This window comes from Chinchilla lanigera, unplaced genomic scaffold, assembly GCF_000276665.1.
Source record: "Chinchilla lanigera isolate Chin_1 unplaced genomic scaffold, ChiLan1.0 scaffold00020, whole genome shotgun sequence".
Classification (NCBI taxonomy): Eukaryota; Metazoa; Chordata; class Mammalia; order Rodentia; family Chinchillidae; genus Chinchilla; species Chinchilla lanigera.
This window is the reverse complement of record NW_004955421.1, coordinates 1,809,944-1,830,040: the sequence shown is the minus strand read 5'-3', so window position 1 is coordinate 1,830,040 and position 20,097 is coordinate 1,809,944. Positions and strand designations below refer to the sequence as shown.

The 20,097-nt window shown below is 34.7% G+C and overlaps 1 protein-coding gene across 1 annotated transcript; it reads left to right on the top strand.

Annotated features, from left to right (window-relative positions):
• The first annotated feature begins 4,962 nt into the window (after positions 1-4,962).
• Positions 4,963-5,435, top strand: LOC102023706 (40S ribosomal protein S26-like). The gene is made up of 2 exons (XM_005383660.1): positions 4,963-5,100; positions 5,226-5,435. Exons 1-2 carry the CDS (start codon positions 4,963-4,965, stop codon positions 5,433-5,435), a joined length of 348 nt encoding a protein of 115 aa, XP_005383717.1.
• Positions 5,436-20,097: the final 14,662 nt, after the last annotated feature.

Sequence of the window (20,097 nt, the reverse complement as noted above, 5' to 3'; positions counted from 1 at the left end):
CTCAGTTGATGGGCATTTGGGCTGTTTTCAAGATTTCACTATGACAAATTGTGCTATAAACATGCATGCATGTATATCGCTATGATATGATATTTTTAATTCTTCTGGAAAAATACCAAGAAGGGGAATAGCTGGGTTAAGCGGGAATTCTAATCCTAGTTTTGTGAGGAATCTCCAAACTGATTTCCATAGTGGTTCCACCAATTGGCACTCCTACCAGCAGTGGAGAAGTGTTCCTTTTCCCCCACAGCCTCTCCAGCATTTGTCATTGGTTGATTTATTAATGATAGCCATTCTTTGTGGGGTGACATGAAATCTCAGTGTTGTTTTAATTTGCATTCCTCAAATGAATAATGATGTTAAAGATTTTTTCATATATTTATTTGCCAGTAATATTTCTTCCTCTGAAAGTTATGTATTCATCTCAGATGCCCATTTTTGGATTGGGTCTTGGAATTTGGGGTGCCTGATTTTTTTTAATCTTTATATTCTCTAGATAGCAGTCCTTTGTCTGAGGGGCAGTTGGATAAAATTTTTTCGCAATTTGTGGGTTTTCTTTTTACCCTGTTGGCGATTTCTTTTGATGTGCAGAAACTTTTCAGGGATCCCAGATATTGATTCTTTGAAGTATTTTCCATGCAGTTTGGTTTTTGTTCATGAACTGTCTGCCTATCCCTGTGTCTTTGAGAGTTTTACCTACCTTCTCTTCTAGTAGATTTAGTGTTTCTGTTTTGAGATTTACACCTTTGATCCATTTTGACTTTAGTTTAGTGCATGGTGATAGACGTGGGCCTCATTTTAGTCTTCAGCATGTGGAAAGTTAGTTTTTCCAGCACCATTAGTTACAGAGGCTATCTTTCTTCCAGTGAATATGTTTGGTCCCTTTGTCAAAAATAAGGTGGCTGAGTGTGTTTGTAGCTGTGTCTGCACCTTCTAACCTGTTCCATTAATCTTCAGGTCTGGTTTTTTTCCAGTATGGTGCTGATTTTATCACAGTAGCTTTGTAGTATAATTTCAAGTCAGGGATTGTGGTGCCTCCTACGTTTCCTTTGTTTCCCAGGATTGCTTTTGCTATTCTAGGCCTTTTGGTTCCAGAGGAATTTTAGGAATGGTTTCTCCAGATAGGTGAGGTATACTAGTGGTATTTTAATTAGGACTGCACTGAATCTGTACAACAATCTTGGGAGTATGGCCATTTTCACAATATTTGTTCTTCCTATCTGTGAGCAAGGAACATCTTTCCATTTCCTGAAATCCTCTTGAAAGCTCTAAATGGCTCACCATGACTACTATAGGGAAACGTGTAAAAGAAGAAACAAGACTTTATTTAGCATTTGTAAAGGAATGGTGCCTAAACCCACTGCTACCCTGTTTCTTTTTCAGATGGAATCAACCCAGGAAATCATGTTGGCTGCCACAATGTATACTATACCTTTTTCCATCTTTTGACAGTTCTCTTAAGGAAAGACTTCATTTTTGAACTCTGAAGATAAGCAGCATGTCTTATTGGGTCCTAGGAATAAGACTAGGGTAGCTGAAAGGACTGATTATCCCTAACACATATACATTGAAGAAATAACCTAGATGCTATTCAAGTTCTCTCCCTGTTTATAATTGTATGACCTTTCATAGTTTTAGCTTTGTTCTCTCTTTTTTCCATTCTTATCTTCATTTTTCTTTCTTCTCAACTCAACTTTTGTGTGCTATGAAGTTTCATTGGGACATTCTCAGAACTGGTGGTGCTGATTCACTGACATATATTTGATATTTTGTACCACTTTATTTTCTGTTACTCTGAAGGCTGTAACAGCTTGCAAGACATTATCAGCTGCCAACTTAGTCTCGCAAAAGTCCAATTAACCGGCTGACTTAGCCACTCAACCAAATGATCCTTTTCATGTGATAACTTTTCCAAATCATAAAATTTATTTAAATATAATTATCAGAGATGGATTGCTTCTGGTTAAATATTTACTACTTTAAAGTTAATTGTTTAAATGATGCAAATATTCTGGTGGACTGGAAAGCTGATTTCATATTTTCTGTTTAATGTAATCTTGAAGTTGTCTCGTTTTCTTGCCTTAGTCAGATTTGTATTCTAAGCAAAATTGTATTGGGCATTGATGATTAATGATAACATTATGAGTCAATCTGTGTTTAATCATCACTTTTGCATAGTATAGAGGGTGATGTTCAAAAAATATTCGTCTAGTCTGGCATGGCTCAAGCATTGCCATGAGATAACTAGGCATTGCCACAGAGATAACTAAAACAGAGGCCCTTCCCTTTATGAAGACAAACATACAAATAGCAATACATGAAGTGGTAAGCATTTGCTACATTAGCTATGTGCAGAAAATATTGAAAAAGCCCAAAAAAGGAGAAACGAAGACTTTCTCTGTGCATATGTTGAAGAAGGAATGGATCAATCTCAAAGTCAAATGTCAGTATACATTTATTGGTAGAAAAATTGAAGTTTTGATTAAATGAATACTAAAGGCAAGGCAACTATCGTACAAGAAAAGGAGAACTGAATAATCAAAACAATAGGGGCTGAGCTGTCTGTGTCATTATATGATTTGGGTGCAAATTGCTTAATATTTCTGTTGCCCAATTTGTTCATGTGGGAACAGGAATGATAGTAATGATAATGAGTATGAAGACCCAGGATTGCTTTTAAAATGAAATTTCCTAATGTTACTTGGCACACTCTTCTAAATCATAATGAATGTTAAAATATGTTATGACTTCATGTTTGTTAAAAACTAAATATAAAATATCAGTGTCCTTTTACCACTTGCCATTTGTTCCATAATTTAGATTAAGAATTTTAAAATGGTTACCTAAGATTCTAAAGTGAAGGGAAAAAATGATCAGATTTTTTTGTGTAAAATCAAAGCTATTTACTTCCAATTTCTCTATAATGTTCCAGTGGTTCTTCTTTAAAATACACTTTTCTTTTCATTGGTGTTTTTTTGTTTTGTTTTGTTTTCTGAGACAGGGTCTTTCTATGTAGTTGCCTGGCCTTGAACTCACTGTGTAGCCCAGGCTGGCCTTGAACTCACAGCAGTCCTCCTGCCTCAGCCTTCCAAATGCTAAGTTTGCGAACCTGTGCCAGCTCTGGACTTTTCTTTGTATGTAGACTTATCTTTAGTTTCCATTGGAATACTTGGAGCACCAAGGTACTGTGTTTTTCATCATCTGTCTCTAAGTTCATTCATCAAATGCTCTACTGTCATTTGATTACTGTAATGGTCATAATTTGGACTTGCCTCCTCTTTCCATACTTTTTGAGAAGTGTACCACCTTATCCATTTATTCTGGGTATGGCTTAGGACTTGCTTTGGCCAATGCAATCCAAAAGTATCCTTGAAAAGCTCTAGTACCTTGTGCTTTACCTGTGTTTCTGCAATTGGAACTTTGTGACAAGTCTAGAGTCACCTGTGAAGGAAGAGCAACTCAGTGAAAACCCTTTCTGCAGAGGCTGTCATAAGTTAGAGGAGCCTCTGACTGGTGGTATACAGGAATACTCAGTAGCCATCAGAGGTGTCCAGTTGAAACTTCAAGAACTTCCCAAATGAGCTCAGTTCTAGCTCCCAACTGACGGAATTGCAAACTAAATAGAATTTCTTTTAGGTTACAATAGCTTGGATGGTTTGTCACTGAGTAATAAATACTCATACATCCACTAACTGGCAGCAAAGTCTGAGCTACACCTCGGATCCTTTTCATGGACAGAAAGCAGTTTACTGATGGAAGAGAGAAGAAACAATTAATATAAATGATTCCCAAAGTGAAAAAACAGACGCAGGAAGATTATGAGCACTTTATTTTCCTTGTCTTGACATTAGCCTTCAGGCTACCTTACCAAATCATGTTTTGCTCAGTGGATCCATACTTAAAGCAGGGGAATGAGCACTAGAAAAAAGCTAAGAATGTCAGTGGAGGAGAGGACTTGGAAGTTGGTGCCTGGGGTACAACTTCAGTTTCTGTATATTACCTTAGTTAGATCACCATCTAGATGAAAGCATCACACATACACAATTAAAATATTAACCCTTAAGATAAACAACTATGTGGGAACAAAATTCCAAAATAAATTGACAGGTTGAACTACATTATCTCCCTGTGTATTTTTAAGCCCTTATAATGAATCTATTTAAATAGTATATTTTATAAAAAATAAAGAAAAAGAAGATAAAAAATTCAGTGAATTTGAAGAAATGACCAAGATATTAACTACGAAGTAACATTCCTTGAACCACTTATATAGATTAAATATTTTCATGCATGAGAGGCTTATTTTGTTTTGGGAAAGTGTCTGCTTCCTAAGGATGAAAAATTTGTTGATGTGAAAACCAGCAGATTAATGCTTTAATTGTTGCTTTATTTCTTTAAAGGGGATATGCAGTTGGAAAAAGTGGAAGAACAAGGGGGACAGTCTGCTACAGATAAAGCTAATATTTTATGTTAAATTTGCAGCTGATACGGTCCTATACTTAGAACACCCTAAAGACTCCATCAAAAGACTTTAAGAGCTGATAAATCAATTAGTGAACAGGCAAGGTATAAAAATCCACATTAAAAATCAATATTTTTACTGTACACCAATAATAGGCTAGCTGAGAAAAAAATCAGAAAAACAATTCCATTCACAATAGCTTTAATAACAATAAAATACTCATGGATCATTCTGACCAAGAATGAAAAGACCTCTACGGTGAAAATTTCAGAGCACAGAAGAAAGATAATGGGAAACACACCAGAACTTGTAAAGATCTTCCCTGTTCATAGAATTACAGAATTAATACTGTCATGATGGCAATATTACCAAAAGCGATCAACCAGTGCAACGTAATCACTAGCAAAATGCCAATGACATTCTTCACAGACCTAGGAAAAGCAATCTTATAATTCGAACATAAATATAGAACACTGCTCTTTCTGGTCATCCTTTCCAAGATGATGAAAAAAGGAAGGAACAAGGGTCGTGCCAAAAAGGGCTGCGGTCATGTGCAGCCTATTCGTTGCACGAGCTGCACCTGGTGCGTACCCAACGATAAGGCCATTAGGAAGTTCATCATTCAAAACGTACTAGAGGCCGGGGATATAGCTCAGTGGCATAAGCGCCTGCCTGGCAAGTGCAAGGTCCTGAGTTCCATTCCTGGTACCAAAAACTAAAATAAAATAAAATAAAATAAAATAAAACAAGAAACATAGTAGAGGCAGCCGCCATCAGGGACATTTCCGAAGCGAGTGTCTTTGACTGTTTCGTGCTTCCCAAGCTCTACGTGAAGCTGCACTACTGTGTGAGTTGTGCCGTTCACAGCAAAGTGGTCAGGAATGGATCTTGTGATGCCCGCAAGGACCAAACCCCTCCACCCCCATTTAGACCTGCTGGTGCCGCCCCACGACCTCCACCAAAGCCCATGTAAAGAGCTGGGTCTTAGCCGACTGAGGAGTGAGTGCCAGCTTGGGCAGCGCATATATGAATGGACTGAAGAAAACTGCCTCTTGGGAAAGAAATAATAAAGTGGATGTTATACTTTAAAAATAAATAAATAAATAAATAAATAAATAAATAAATAAGACCCCAAATAACGAAGCAATTCTAAGCAAAGAAAGTAAGTCTAGAGATAGCAGAATACTTGATTTAAAATTATACTAAAACCATAGTAACTAACATAACATGATACTGTGTCCACCCACTCAGGAAGGTGCAAGGTAGGTTTTCACATGTGAGGTCCCAAGGTTGAAGAAAGCACCTGTGCAAGACATCAGCAACAGCAGATAGAATGAAGCAGAACAGAGAGCCAGAACAAAAACTGCCCGCATCTTTATTGTATAATTCTTCTACAGGTTGTTATCTCATATTTAAATTCTTGCATAGTTCTATAACCAGCACATATGTGTTCATCTGTGCTAAGTCCTAGCTACATAAGTGCATCATCCCACTGTGCACCTGTGCTAGACAAGCAGGGTCACATCCTCAGGTGTCCTTAGAAACTCCTGAGCTTTGAAGCTGTCTGAGAGGTTCCCCATATATTGGCACAAAAATATACATGTAGACCAGCAGAACAGAACAGAGGACAAAAATTAAACCCATGCAACTACAGCTATCTACTTCTGGACAAAAGTGAAAAAATACATTTTGGAGAAAAGGCAGCTCTTTAACAAATGGTTCTGGGAAAACAATATCCAATTGTGGAGTACTGAATCTAGATCCCTATCACTCATGCAAAAACCAATTCAAAATACAACAAAAATCTAGGTCTATGAGAGCTGAAATTCAAATATCTAAAATAAAGCATAGTGAAATACTTGGAGCCTTAGGCACAGGTAAAGACTTCCTGAATAACACTCCAATGCACAAGAAATAATAGCAAGAATCAACAAATGTGACTACATAAAATTAAAAAATTTCAACGAAGCAATGTTGTAGTCAAGGTTTTCAAAGGCAAAGATATAATACAGACACATAATTTATAGGATTATTGTATGATACTTACTGAAAGAGTCAAATACGGAAGAGTAAGGGAGATTTGTCCACATGCTAAAGACCCAAATAATCTATCTGAGGGCTTGAATCCCACAGCAATGTCTTGCATGAGTCCAGCTGAAAACCTAAAGCCCATGGCAATGACCTCCACAAGTCCACCTGGAGGCCTAGAACCCATAACAATGTCTCATGCCAGTCTGTTTCAAGGATATATACTGGAAAGACTCAAAGGTCAGTGGTGGAAGCTAGAAAGCCTGCACCTGTGGGATGAAAGGTTTGTGCCAGCAGGCTGAGGGATCTTCACTGGAGTCAGGAAGCAATGTTCAAAAACCAGAGCTCACCCCAAATGTACCACAGCCACCCTGAACAACAGTGAGGAGCTCCCAAGCTTGCCCAAAGATTAGAACAGCTGAGCTGATATCAGGAAAACCAGTGTGATGTGCTTCTCTAGGAGAATCAACAGCACACTATCTTCCCCTCCAGTTCTCTTTTTATGCTGTTGGCAACAGTCCTCAGATGGGCCATCCCTACCTCGCACCACTCAGATTCAGTTCAGCTGGGTGTTACAAGTTGACCATTAGTCAATCCATCACAAATAGAAACAAAGTGAGGAGACAGACTACAGAATCAGAAGAAATATTTGCTAGTCTTCTAACAGATTAATCTCTAAATATATATAAAGAAATCCATAAACTTACCATTTAAAAAATCAAATAACCTAATCAGTCAATGAGCATATGAATTGAACAGACACTTCCCAAAAGAAGAACAAATTACCATAAGTATATGAAACCATGTTCAACATCTTTAGCCATTAGAGAAATGAAAATCAAAATAAAATCAAGATTCTATCCCATCCCAGCCAGAATGGCTATCACCGGGAATACAAAAAGAAGTGCTGGCAAGCACATGGGAGAAAAGAAACACTTCATCACTGCTGGAGGAAATGTAAATTGGTACAGCCATTATAATCATAAATCAGCTCCTTCAAGAAACCAAAAGTAGAGCTTCCATTTGCTCTACTTACATGACTCCTTGGTATACACCTAACAGGTATTAAAATCAATACATTGTAGGGATACCTGTGTAAGTGTGTCTACTGGACCACAGCTCGTAAAAAGTGAGATATAAAAATCAGCCTACATCCCCATTAACATGTGAATGGATTAGGAAATGATGACATATATACACAGTATAATGCTATTCAGTCATAAAGATAATGCAATTTTATCATTTGCAAGAAAATTGATGGAAATGGAGATCATCATAGACTGAAATAAACCAGAGTCAGAAAGAAAAGTATTACATTTTTTTCCTTGATGTAGAATCCTAGAAAGATTATAAGGAAGTAGAAAGGAGAATTCTATGAGACAGGAAGGAAGTAAGAGGGAGAGAAACAGGGTAGGTATGGGGGATGGATATGGTGAAAATATGTTATAGACACTGAAACCCCCAACCCTAAATTCAGCTCAACCAAGATTTTGTTTTACAAAAGAAAATATGAATTCCCAGAAAAAAAAAATTTAAAATTTTTAATTTACATAAAAAGAGAAGAATGCATCTTTTAGAAATTATTTAAAAGGAGATCTGGGGGCTGGGGATTTAGCTCAGCGGCAAAGCGTCTGCCTGCCAAGCTCAAGGTCGTGAGTTCGGTTCCTGGTACCAGAGAAAAACCAAAAAAAAAATATAAATAAAAAATAAAAAACAAAAGGAGATCAAGTTACCTTTCCCCACTTCACTCCTAATGCATTGCTAACAGCTTTCTAAAAGTTACACAGTATTTAAAAATAATCTTCATGGATAAGCAAAAATTAATGTTTATATCTACAAATCTCAAACTCTTCTGGAAAAAGTATATCTTATTCACTTTTACACAAAGATCTAGATGATGTGCATACATTACATAAAAATTCCAAGTGAAACACTATCTACCCAACAGCAGTTTCCTGCAATTTTGAAAACAAACCCATGTAAAAGGAAAAACAGGGGCCATGAATTTGCCAGATTAAAAGTTATTAAATTAAAACTGTGTGCATCATTATGCTATTAACAGAAAAATTTTGATTGCAAGTAAATTAGGACCAGATTTATGATGGTTTTTGTCCAATACCTCTGGTAACAACAACCTGTTTTTCATAAAATTGCCATTTAAGCTACATTCTTACACTATCTCAAGCCTTCTACTAAGCATCATTGCTTTTTCTAAAGAGTGTACAAGAGTCAGTATCAAAATGATTTTAATGTGTCTCTCAAAATAAAACAATTCTCCTACAAAATAAGCCAATAACCCAAATTTATGTTTATTGCACATTATTAACATTTGCTAGTATATCAGTATAACGCAAATATTACTAAACAAGAGACACCAAAACAGAAAATTTTGAAAGATCAAAATAAATGTCGGTAGAAATTTAATATTTTCTCATTACATCTGATTAGAGAATTTCACAAACCCTGGAGATGAACCAGGCTCTTCCCTTGGGTACCTGCCATTAGAAAAAATCAAATAAATTAACTAACTGAACTGCAAGTTTCTTGAAGTAAGGAGGTCTCATTTGATCTCTACAGCGGTACCTCAGTGCATGACTGATTTCATTTGGAATTTGTTAAACAAACAAAAGTGTTTGGCAAAAATTTGTTGTTTGGCAATCTCCGCATCAAGTGACAAATATAACCACAGACATATTTCCCACAAAAAAATGGCCATCTTTTCAAAAAGATGACCATTAAGTTCATACACCAAGCTACCATTGTATTTTATCAGCATTTCTTTTAAATACCTGGCACAGTTATATGTACCTTATTGGCATTCAGTTTCATTTAATAAGAAATTCCAACTGCATATTTATATTATACTGATAGAAAAGAGGGTGTGTTGTACAGCAAAGGTTTCAGTCTCTTTAAGGGTTTAGCTGAGTCTGGTCTCTTAGAAGACGTATTATTAGGTGTCGAAGGTCAGATGAATGAATGGTGTCAGAACTCTGTAGAGAGAGGTTTCCTGCCTATGGCTATAATTTGCTTTACCAAAAAGGTCTACCAATGTTCTTTTTCAGTTTGCATTGACTAAAATACAGAGAACTATATTTCAAAAAATACCAATTGCCAACCCAGTTGCTCAGGATTACCATAAAATCTGCTATAAGCTTTTCATTCTTTTGCTCTCTCAAAAAACAAGGAGGGGGTTATACAGTAAATACACTTCAAATTAACAATTACTCATAAGGTCTTTTTTCACCAGGAAATAATTTTATAGCTTATAGATTACTTTAGCTTATAAATAATTTGTCTTCTTATTAAGGCAGACATTTACTTTAGTTATCAACGATAAACTACGAGATGTCCACTTCATCTGCTGATAAAAGCAGACTTCTATTTTCAGTCCTACAGGCAACAAAGCTAGATGACAGCATTTAAAATATTTTTAAGGGCTGGGGATTTAGCTCAGAGGCACAGTGCCTGCCTGTCAAGCGCAAGGTCATGAGTTCAGTTCCTGGTACCGGAAAAAAAATAAATAAATAAAATATTTTTAAAAGCCAAACTTTAATATGCATTGCTCCTGCACTGGCTGATTCACTCTCACATAGATTCATTCACTGTGATGCCCTACTATGAATTAAGTTTTGGGGTATTTTCTAATAAGTTATTAGTCTTTTAATTGTATGATCCTATGAGTCAAATTATACAAACTAACTTGAATGGAAATGATTTAACAAGCTGAGACAAAAGAAAATGCACATAGAAAGTTAGACCTCTAATATAACCTCTTTATATTAGCAAGATATGTTTCACTTTCTTTAACCACAGGGGAAATCTTGCATCTACTTGCATTCCTCAGCCGATATCTTCCTGCCATGGCAACATACTTGGAAACTTTAAAAAAAGGATTAGGAAAAGTAAGCCTGAAGTGAAAAAGTGGAACTTCCAGTTTTACTGCTATACAAGGTAGTCCATTTTCCTGTGAGATGGAGGTCCTGAGAGGATTTCTTCTCCAGGAAGGTTTACGGACAATGAGCTCCTCTGTACAGTTGCTTTCATTCTCTGAAATGATTTTCTTCATAGCTCAGCAGTTCTTTCTTATCACCATAAGGGTCACATTTCCTATTATATTGTAACTATCTTTGGATTTGGAAATGACATCTTAGACACAGCACCAAAAGTATGATCAGTGAAAAAAAAATGAGGTTTTTTTAAAATTAGATTGAATTTAATTAAAATACAAACCTTAAAGGAGTACATCATATCAAAACGTATGGGATACAGAGAAAGTAGTACTAACTGAAGTTTGTAGCAATCAACTCCTACCTCAAACAGAATGCCTCAAATACATAACTAACCATTGTATCTCAAGGAAGCAGAAAAGAATTAAATAAACTCAAAATCAGTAGAAGAAAATCAACAAATGGGAGACAAATGTAATAGACTGCAAAAAATGAAGCATAGAACTGGTTTTTAAAATGATAAAATAAACACTGCCTCTTCTGACCAGGACCTACTTCCTAACAGTGTGCTCAGCACCTGATCTCACCAGAGAATGGATCCATCCATGAGTGTAGAATCACCATGAGCCAACCACCCTCCAAAAGTCAGGTCTTTGAGTACATGAGAATCTTGAGCTCACATTCCAGATCTCAACTATAACAGACTGACAGGAATTAAGAGTTTCCCATGAACAAACCCAGGACCAGAATGTTTTGTGGTAAGTTCTCCAAAGCATAAGGACCAATTCCAATTCTTCTTAAATTATTCAAAGAAGTAGAAATGCAAGGGATTTAAATACATGTTACCAGACAAGTATCATCCCAATACCAGAAACAGATTTGAACACACACACACACACACACACACACACACACACACACACACATGACAGGCCAATGTCTTTGATGAAGATGCATGCAAAACTCAAAAAAATATTAGCAAACAAAATCCATCAGTGAGATTCATTGCTAAGTTATAAGGATGATTCAATATGCACAAATCAATAAATTTGATGTACCATATCAACAGAATGAAAAATAGAAGCTATATGATAATCTTAACACATGCAGACATAGAATTCAATAAAATCTAACATACTTTCATCAGAAAAATGCTTAACTACTCTAAAAGGAATGTACCTCAGTATAACAAGGGTCATTTACAATAAGCCAAAAACTAACACTACAGTGACTAGGGAAAAATACTTTCTCTGTAAGATCTGTAATAACACAAGGATACCCACATTCACCACTTTTATTTAACATAGTGCTGTAAGAACTAGCCAGAGTAATCAGACCAGAGAAAGAAGCAAAAGGGAACCTATATTAGATATGTTATTTAATCAGTGCACCATGGATTATGTTTAATATTGGTTTCCAAAACCTATTAAAAATTGCATTCTATATGATTGTGTAGTTATGCAAGAAGACCTTTAGCTCAACATTCTGGTAATGGAATTGCTGGGTGAAAAGGTATGTGTGTAGAGGGAAGGGAAAGAAGGGTGTGATAAAAAGAATTAAAATGTGTTATGTACATATACGTATTACCAAGAAGGAACATCATTACGTACCACAAACATGTACTAATAAATAAAAACCTGAAAACAAAGAAATCAATATGAAAAATTAGAATAAAATGAAGATAAATTTTAGATATTAGCAGACTACTCTCCAAAGTGGAATGAGTTTAAACTTCAACAAAATGAGAAGACTGAATTAGTATTATGTATACTTCCTTGCAGTATTTACGTACAAATGCCCTCATTGTATTTTGTCCATTTAAATGTAATGACAATGGACATTTTGTTAATATTTTGAGTTCTGTCACATAAATAACTACCAATTTTAAAAGTACATGTGTTTACTAATAATTTTACAACGTAGTGCATAGTGTATTTTGTACATTTAATTTTTCATACGAGGCTTTTGCCAAGCTCTAATTTTTAATAGCTGCTTTTCAATATTTCCTTCACAAATTCAGTGACTTTCTTGTCATCTATTTTACTGTGATATTCCTGAAGGCTTTTTTCACACTTATATAATGTATAGATATCAAATTTATTTTGAGACTAAAGTACCTAAAACCTTTTAGGTTTTTTTCAGAAATATTATTTCATTTGTCACCAAATAAAATACCAATATGAGTGTTTTCTAGATTCTAGATTTTTTTACAGTGACTTTATTTTTTTGTGTTATAATCATCAGAGCAATTTTGCAACATAAAATATTTTGCAACATTTTCCCCAAAACATCTCATTGCTATCCTAATTTGGAATGTGTAGGCTTCATAGATTAATTGTGAAAGATAGCATCTTCATGATATTGAGTCTTTCTATCTAAAAATAAGTAGCAACTATTATTCCAAGTCTTGTTTTATAACTCTCAGAAGAGTTTTAAAGTTGCTTTCACATAAACCTTAAGCATTTCTTCTTCCTACATTTTAGAAATATTTTCTCAATATCATAAATGGGATATTTTCTTCATTAAATTTTGTGTTTAGAGTTGGTGATTAAGCAAACTAATGATTTTGATGTAAATTTTGCAACCAAAGAATCTTCTGACCTCTCTTTTTTATTTCTAATAGTTTTTCAGACAATTCTCATGAGTTTTAATGGTACACAATCATATCATCTGCAAATGACAATAACTTAATGTCTTCCACTATCACTTTTGTAGGTCTTTTTTCTCATGAAACTGCACAGCAAAGATTTTCAAAGCTGTGATAATTGCTCTCCTTAGCATCTTCTTCATTTTAATGACTTCTTACTTTGAACATGTGAGGAAAATATTTAATTTTTTTGCTGTCCACCTGTTTTTCCCTATGCATTGCTTAAAAATAGAAATATTAATAGCATCTCCAAACCATACTAAGCTTCACATATTACACTCTCCTTTTTCTTCCTTTGCCCTAACCTTTTCAAAGATTGCTGTTTAAACCTGTATCATTCTATGTGTTTGATTGTGAGTAGTACAATTGTATGGTATTTCTTATTGTTCATACTTTCCAGATCTTATGCATGGAGGTTGGAACCCAGTCTCTCTTCCAATCATCTCCAGAAATAATGCCCTCTTACTGCCTGGGGGCCTATGACATGCCAGAGAGTTCAATGAGAGATTTTTATTTAATGCCATATTTAACCTTCATACCAAATCTGAGAAACAATTATCATTATTCCTACTGTACTGATGAAGCCTAGAAAATAACATTTTTAAGTTATTAGCAGAAAGTTCTTGAAAGCACATTTCTTTGTCTCCAAAGCTCACACTCTTGGCTGCGTCTCTGAATCTCAGAAGGCTAAAATCAGAGATTTATAAAGTTAAGTTTCAGATGGATGTGGAAAAATGAGCAATCCATTCTGCTCAAGGAGGGTCAACAAGTAATATGTCTCCTTCTAAGAATCAGCACTAAGAGGGGCTGGGGATTTAGCTCAGTGGCACAGCGCCTGCCTGGCAAGGGCAAGGTCGTGAGTTCAATTCCTAGTACCAGAAAAACAAGCAGACAAAAAAAAGCATTAAGAGGATTGAACAAAAGATTGATCTCCCCACATGATTCAGAAAGTACCCTCTCCCCACACCCCACATCATAGCCTCACAATAGCATCAATTGATAGGCATGAGGCAGTTCCTCATTTTAGACTCTGGTCAATTATTTTCAAGTCCAAACTACTTTCCTTAAGAGTGGGCACATGCTCAACAAGACTGTTTAGGGGGGAAAAGAAACTTATTTTTACCTGAGGAAACTTAATTGAAGTTTTGAACTCCTTTTATCTTTTAAGCAGTTTCTATTGTAAACCCAATTCTGTGGTGGGATTTATTGAAGCACAGAACAGAAAAGACATTTTCCCAGAAGTAACTCAGGGATATGATGTGGATTAGAACTTGGAAAAAATAATAAATGATAAAGCTACTGAGTCCTGAAAACAGTGAGCCATACTTGAAAGTAGACTGAGATTTGAACAGGGTAAGCAATTGTTAAATGAATGCGAATGTGTCAAGAATTATATCTGAATAACTTCTCACTTCAAAAGTTTCATTTATCTTCTAACTTTCCCCTTAACACTTTTAGCCGGATTAAAGGAAACATTAGAATCTCCTTTCAGTTTCTTCTACACATGAATAAATAAAAGAATAATTTAATTTCCAGGAGCTATTCAGAGGACAGCTGAAGATGTACAATTAGAATTTACAGTTCCCAATCAAAGAATCCTTTAAGTTTTTGGTTGATAGTTGCATTGTATTATGCCTTACCAAGGGGATACCGCAACACTTGGATTTGGCACGGGCGTTGGTTTTCTGCTGTTATTGCTGTATCACCCAGCCCTTTGAAACTTCTGCCCGACTAAGTTTGTCTGCTTTCATAAGGGCCAGGTCAAAAGCCCCAAGGCAAATGCAGATAGCTAGAAAACATCACTACAATGCTCACAAAGGATGACAAAACCTGTTTAGTTTCTTTTTTGTTGTTTTTTTTTCTTTTCCAGTACCGGGAATACAACCTCATGACCTTGCTCTTGCCAGGCAGGCGCTGTGCCACTGAGCTAAATCCCCAGCCCGAAACCTGTTTATTTTCTGACAAGAAAATTCAGTGGTTGTTTATTGACGACTTACTCACCCCTGGCATTATCCAAAACACTTGAAAAAGGTTTGGCATGTATCTTTATCTCATGGAACGTATAATCTAATGTAGAAATAATAGTTATTTAGAGAATAGTTATGGAATGCTCAATGTGAAATTAGAGTATTAATATCCCAAAAATGTCAGAGTGTACTTCGGGATTAAAGTAAGAGAAAAAAGAAGACATCTATGTGTCCTAACTTCAATAACTACCTAAAACAGCTGCAAAGTTGAGACTTTCTACAACATTGTGTGTTTTTAACCAGGAAATGTCAAACTGTGAATTATTAGCTTAACTATATCTTACATTTACAGTCATGAAATCTGCTTTTCCGAATAATAGGAAAACAGTAAAGATGCATATTTTCAGCTCATTTTTTAGAAAAGACAGAAAGTTTTATATCAAATGTTTTAGCTCTTGTCCTCATGGGACAGTTGTAGTTATACTGAAAGATTAGAGGATACAATATGGTTGTACATCTTCTCTGCTAGAAAATGACATAGAAATATAGTAATGTGAAAACCTTTCTGTACACTCCAGGTCAAAAAAAGCACCTAAAGATTCTCAATGTCTCCTCTGTGTTGCCTGGTGACCAATGATTGTATCTTGGTAGAATAAAGTTCTGACTATAATAAAAATCACCACTTCACCATTTTATAAGCGGTTAATAATCTTCAAGAAACTCTAAGCATCTTTGTACTTACTCTTACTAAATTAAACGGACTATGCAAAACAGCCTCCTAAAACTTACATCTAGAAAATCAAAGATCAGTTTCCCAGCTTTTCTGTCTCTTCTGAGTACTAAGCCTCAAATCCTCCAAAGGTATGAATGCTAATTTCTTGCTCTTTTCATTCTTACTCTTTTGTATTTTCTCATTCCCTCAAGTATTTTTTATCATATTTCACTAGATTCAATTTTTCAAGAAGTCTCAATCCTATTAAAAAATATGTGGTAAGAATAGAAACATACATAGGAAATTAGATCAGGATATTAATCTGACAGCAAATGTCTTTATCTTTTGTTTCCCTAGATAAGACATAAAAATTGTGTTAGAGAAAACAAAATGATAACACTAGCAGTAAACAAAAATTATTGTCTTCAGTGAATTAAACTTGCTGCAGAATCCATAAGAGTAAGTGCAGGAAGAATCAGCTTTATAGGAGACTAAAGACAAAAGCATATAAATGGAAGGACAGCTGTATAAAGCATGAACATTTCTAGGGGTTCTCCAAATAACAGTGGAAGATTTACGGAGAGGGTATACTGACAGTCATAGTAATGGTGTTTAGTAGAATTAAATTACAGCATCTGATCTTTTGTACTTTGGCTATAGAAATTTTTGGTCACTGATGTGAATACATCCAGAAGGAACAGAGAATGTACTGCTTCCAAACACTAGCCGTTAATATATATCATAGTAAGCTCATTTTGTGCTATCTCTAAAATGTGTAGGTGCTTCTCTTTCAACTGTGAGTATACAACAATGTCTCCACACTACTGTGTTTTTTGTCCTCTTCTAGCAAATAAAATGCACAGCTACTATTGTGTCTGCTCATATCTTTCAGTATTTCCACAACGGTCCCATGAGGACAGGGACTAAAACATTTGACATAAAAACTTCTATCTTTTTCAACAAATGAGTTAAAAACATGGATCCTTGCTATTTTCTTACCATTCAGGAAAGCAAATTCCATGATTGTAAGTGTAAAATATAGTTAAGCTAGTAATTCACAGTTTGACATTTTCTGTTTAAAAAAATGTGTAGAGAGTCTCAACCTTTCAGATATTTTTTGTAGTTACTACAATTAACTACAAAAGTCAAAACACAGTATGCATAGAAAAGTAGAATTTCAGAGAAGAAGCTAAAACGAGTTCAAAGCATATGAAGATAAATCAAAATAAAAAATATATTTGAAGAATATCAAGAACATGTGTGTAAAACTGGAAATAATATTTATGTTTGTTTTAAAATATTGTAGATAAACATCCACCTAGATAATATTTATTTAATAAGAATTAAATATTTATTTAATCAGGTAACATAGAGAAATTACATTTAGTATGGAAAATATACAAAAAAGGATTTAATATAAGCAAGGCATAAAACCAAAATGCCATAAAGAAAAATTATTCTTAAATTCAATTACATAAACACCATCCATTTCTTTCCATCATAAACTATATTAAAATGAAATTGGCAGACAACAGATAATAATTTCAATATAGATAATATAGAACTTATATGAACGCTTCCTAAAGAAATTCTGTCAATCAGTGAAAGACATTTTTAAGAAATCTTGAGTTCATGGCACAGTGCCTAAAAAACTTTAGAAACATACAACCTCACAAACTGTCAGCAAATAAAAGTAAAAAAAAAAAAAAAAAAAAGATAAAATTTTTGGACTATTCTTGAGGATATCTCCACACACTACCTTAGTAAAAAAAAAAAAAAAAAAAAAAAATCCCAAAATCACAAATAATAGTCTTTGCAAAAATGTTTTGATAGGGCTAGGGATATAATTCAGTGGTAGCATATTTCCTTAGCAGCCAAAAGGTCCTGCAAGTACATGAATGACTACAGCCATCAAAAATCCAAAAAAAAGCTGGCACTGGAGAAGGGGTAGCCTGTGATAGATATACTAAACTATAATGTTTAAGGATACAATTTTAACCAAAAATCTCCAGATATCCAAAGAAACAGGGAATGTAACTTTTTCAAAAGAGAAATATTGATTGACAAAAATTCACTGTGAGTAAAAGATATTAAGCACTTAAACTTTGAATCAGTTCTCTTAAATATGTTGAAAGAGCTCAGTGGAAAAGAATATAGACATAAACCTAAAATAAAACAGAAAAAAAGGTGCATGAACAATGAGAATGTCAATAAGGAAAAGAGCTTCACATAAAGGAAGAAAAGAGAAATATTAGGGCAAAAACTTAAAACTAAAATGAAAGAAATTAAACAGGCAAATCTGAAATCAGAAGAAGTAATCATGAATTTGAAGACTGATTGACATGACCCAATCTAAGAAGCAAAAAGTGAAAAGAAGTAAGAAAAGAGAAGAAACCTGAGACACACTATCAGGCAAGCTGATGAATGCCTAATAGGAAGTTCCACAAGGAAGAGAGACAGAGAAAGACATAGAAAGAATACTGAAGGAATAGTCACAAACTTCTCAAATTTGGTGAAATACATGAGTTGCCAAAATCAATACACTGTAAATATGACAAACTCAATACCAAGACATATTTGAACCAAGATACTTATTTTTTGCCCAGGCTGGGATCACATTTGTGATCCTCCTGCCTCAGCTTCCCAAAGTGCTGAATTACAGATGTGCAAGAAAGACATCATTTTATCACACAGAACTAATCAGTCCTAAGAATCAAAGATTGTTGCTCACAAGACAGAGCCACGGAACGACATATTTAAGATAATAAACGAAACAAAAAGTTGTCAATAAAGAATTGATGGTCCAGCAAACCTGTCCACCAAAATTAAGGGGAAATAAAAATATTCTCCGATAAATAAGAGCTCTGAGACAAACTTGTTGTTCTTCAGGTTCAGATGAGAAGACTAAAAAATAATTTTTAAAACACCATGAACAATACCTAAAAGGGGAAATATAAAATATAGTTTGTTTTTTAAAGACAAAATAAGAATAACCATGAAACAGAGTTTCAAAAGAGGTTAGTAAGAGAGTTACAATAACTAATATATTTCAACCTGTTATCTTTGTAATAGTTATTTAGAGTACAAGATAAGACATGATATCTTATCCAAACAATTTGAGCACATAACTTTCATTTCAATGAACTAAGAGAAACTAGCTATATAACTATCTTAACTATCTTGTGTTTAAATATATTTTTTTCTTTTTCCCATCATTTATTTCCCATTCCATCGTAGTTTGTCTTTTTCTTTTCCTCCCAATTCACAATATCTATTATCATTTTGGATACTATTTACTCATTCATTTCTCACACTAGTGAGACAATAAAACGTTTACACATTTGGGTCTTACTTATTTCACTTATGAGTATGGCTTCCAGTTGCATCCATTTGCCTATAAGGTTTAAGTCAATTCTTCTTTACAAATGTGTATTCCTCCATTATTAAGAAAACATCTTTTTTATCCACTTCTTGGTTGATGGGCATTTGGGTTGTTTCCAAGATTTAGCTGTTACAAATTGCAGTGCTATAGACATGGGTATACATTTATACATGTGGTATAATGTTTTACTTTTTCTGGGAAGATAACCAGAAGAGGAATAGCTGGGTCAAATGGGACCTTAAATCCTAGTTTTTTAATAAATTTTCACATTGTTTTCCTAAGTGAATGCACCAGCCTACATTCCCACCAACAATGGAGAAGGGTTTCTTTTCCTTACAGGCCCACCAGCATTTGTGATTCAGTTTATATTTTGGTGAAAGCCATTCTTTCTGAAGTGAGATAAAATCTCAGTGTTGTTTTAATTTGCCTCTCTCAAATGACAAAGAACATTGAATATTTTTGCAAGTATATATTTTCCATTTGTATTTCTTCATTGGAGAAGTGTGTATTCATCTCAGATGCCCATTTAAGGATTGGATCTTTGAATATGGGGGTCTGATTATTTTCAATTCTTTATATGTTCTAGATATAAGCCCTTTCTCTGAGGGACCACTGGCTATAATTTTTCCCACTCTGTGGGTTTTCTTTTCACTCTGTTGGTGATTTCTTCTAGTGAGCAAAAGCTTTTTAGTAAGATGAGATCCTAGTTGTTGATTCTTTATAGTATTTGCCATGCACTTTTGGTTTTGTTCAAGCCTCTGCCTCTACCTATGTCTTTGAGATTTCTACCTATTTTCTCTTCCAGTGGATTTAGTGTTTCTGTTTTAATATTTTGATCTCTGATCCATTTTGACTTTAGTTTAAAGCATGGTGATAAATGTGGGTCTAGCTTCATTCCTTGGCATGTGGAAATCCAGTTTTTCCAGCACCATTTATTCAAGCAACTATCTTT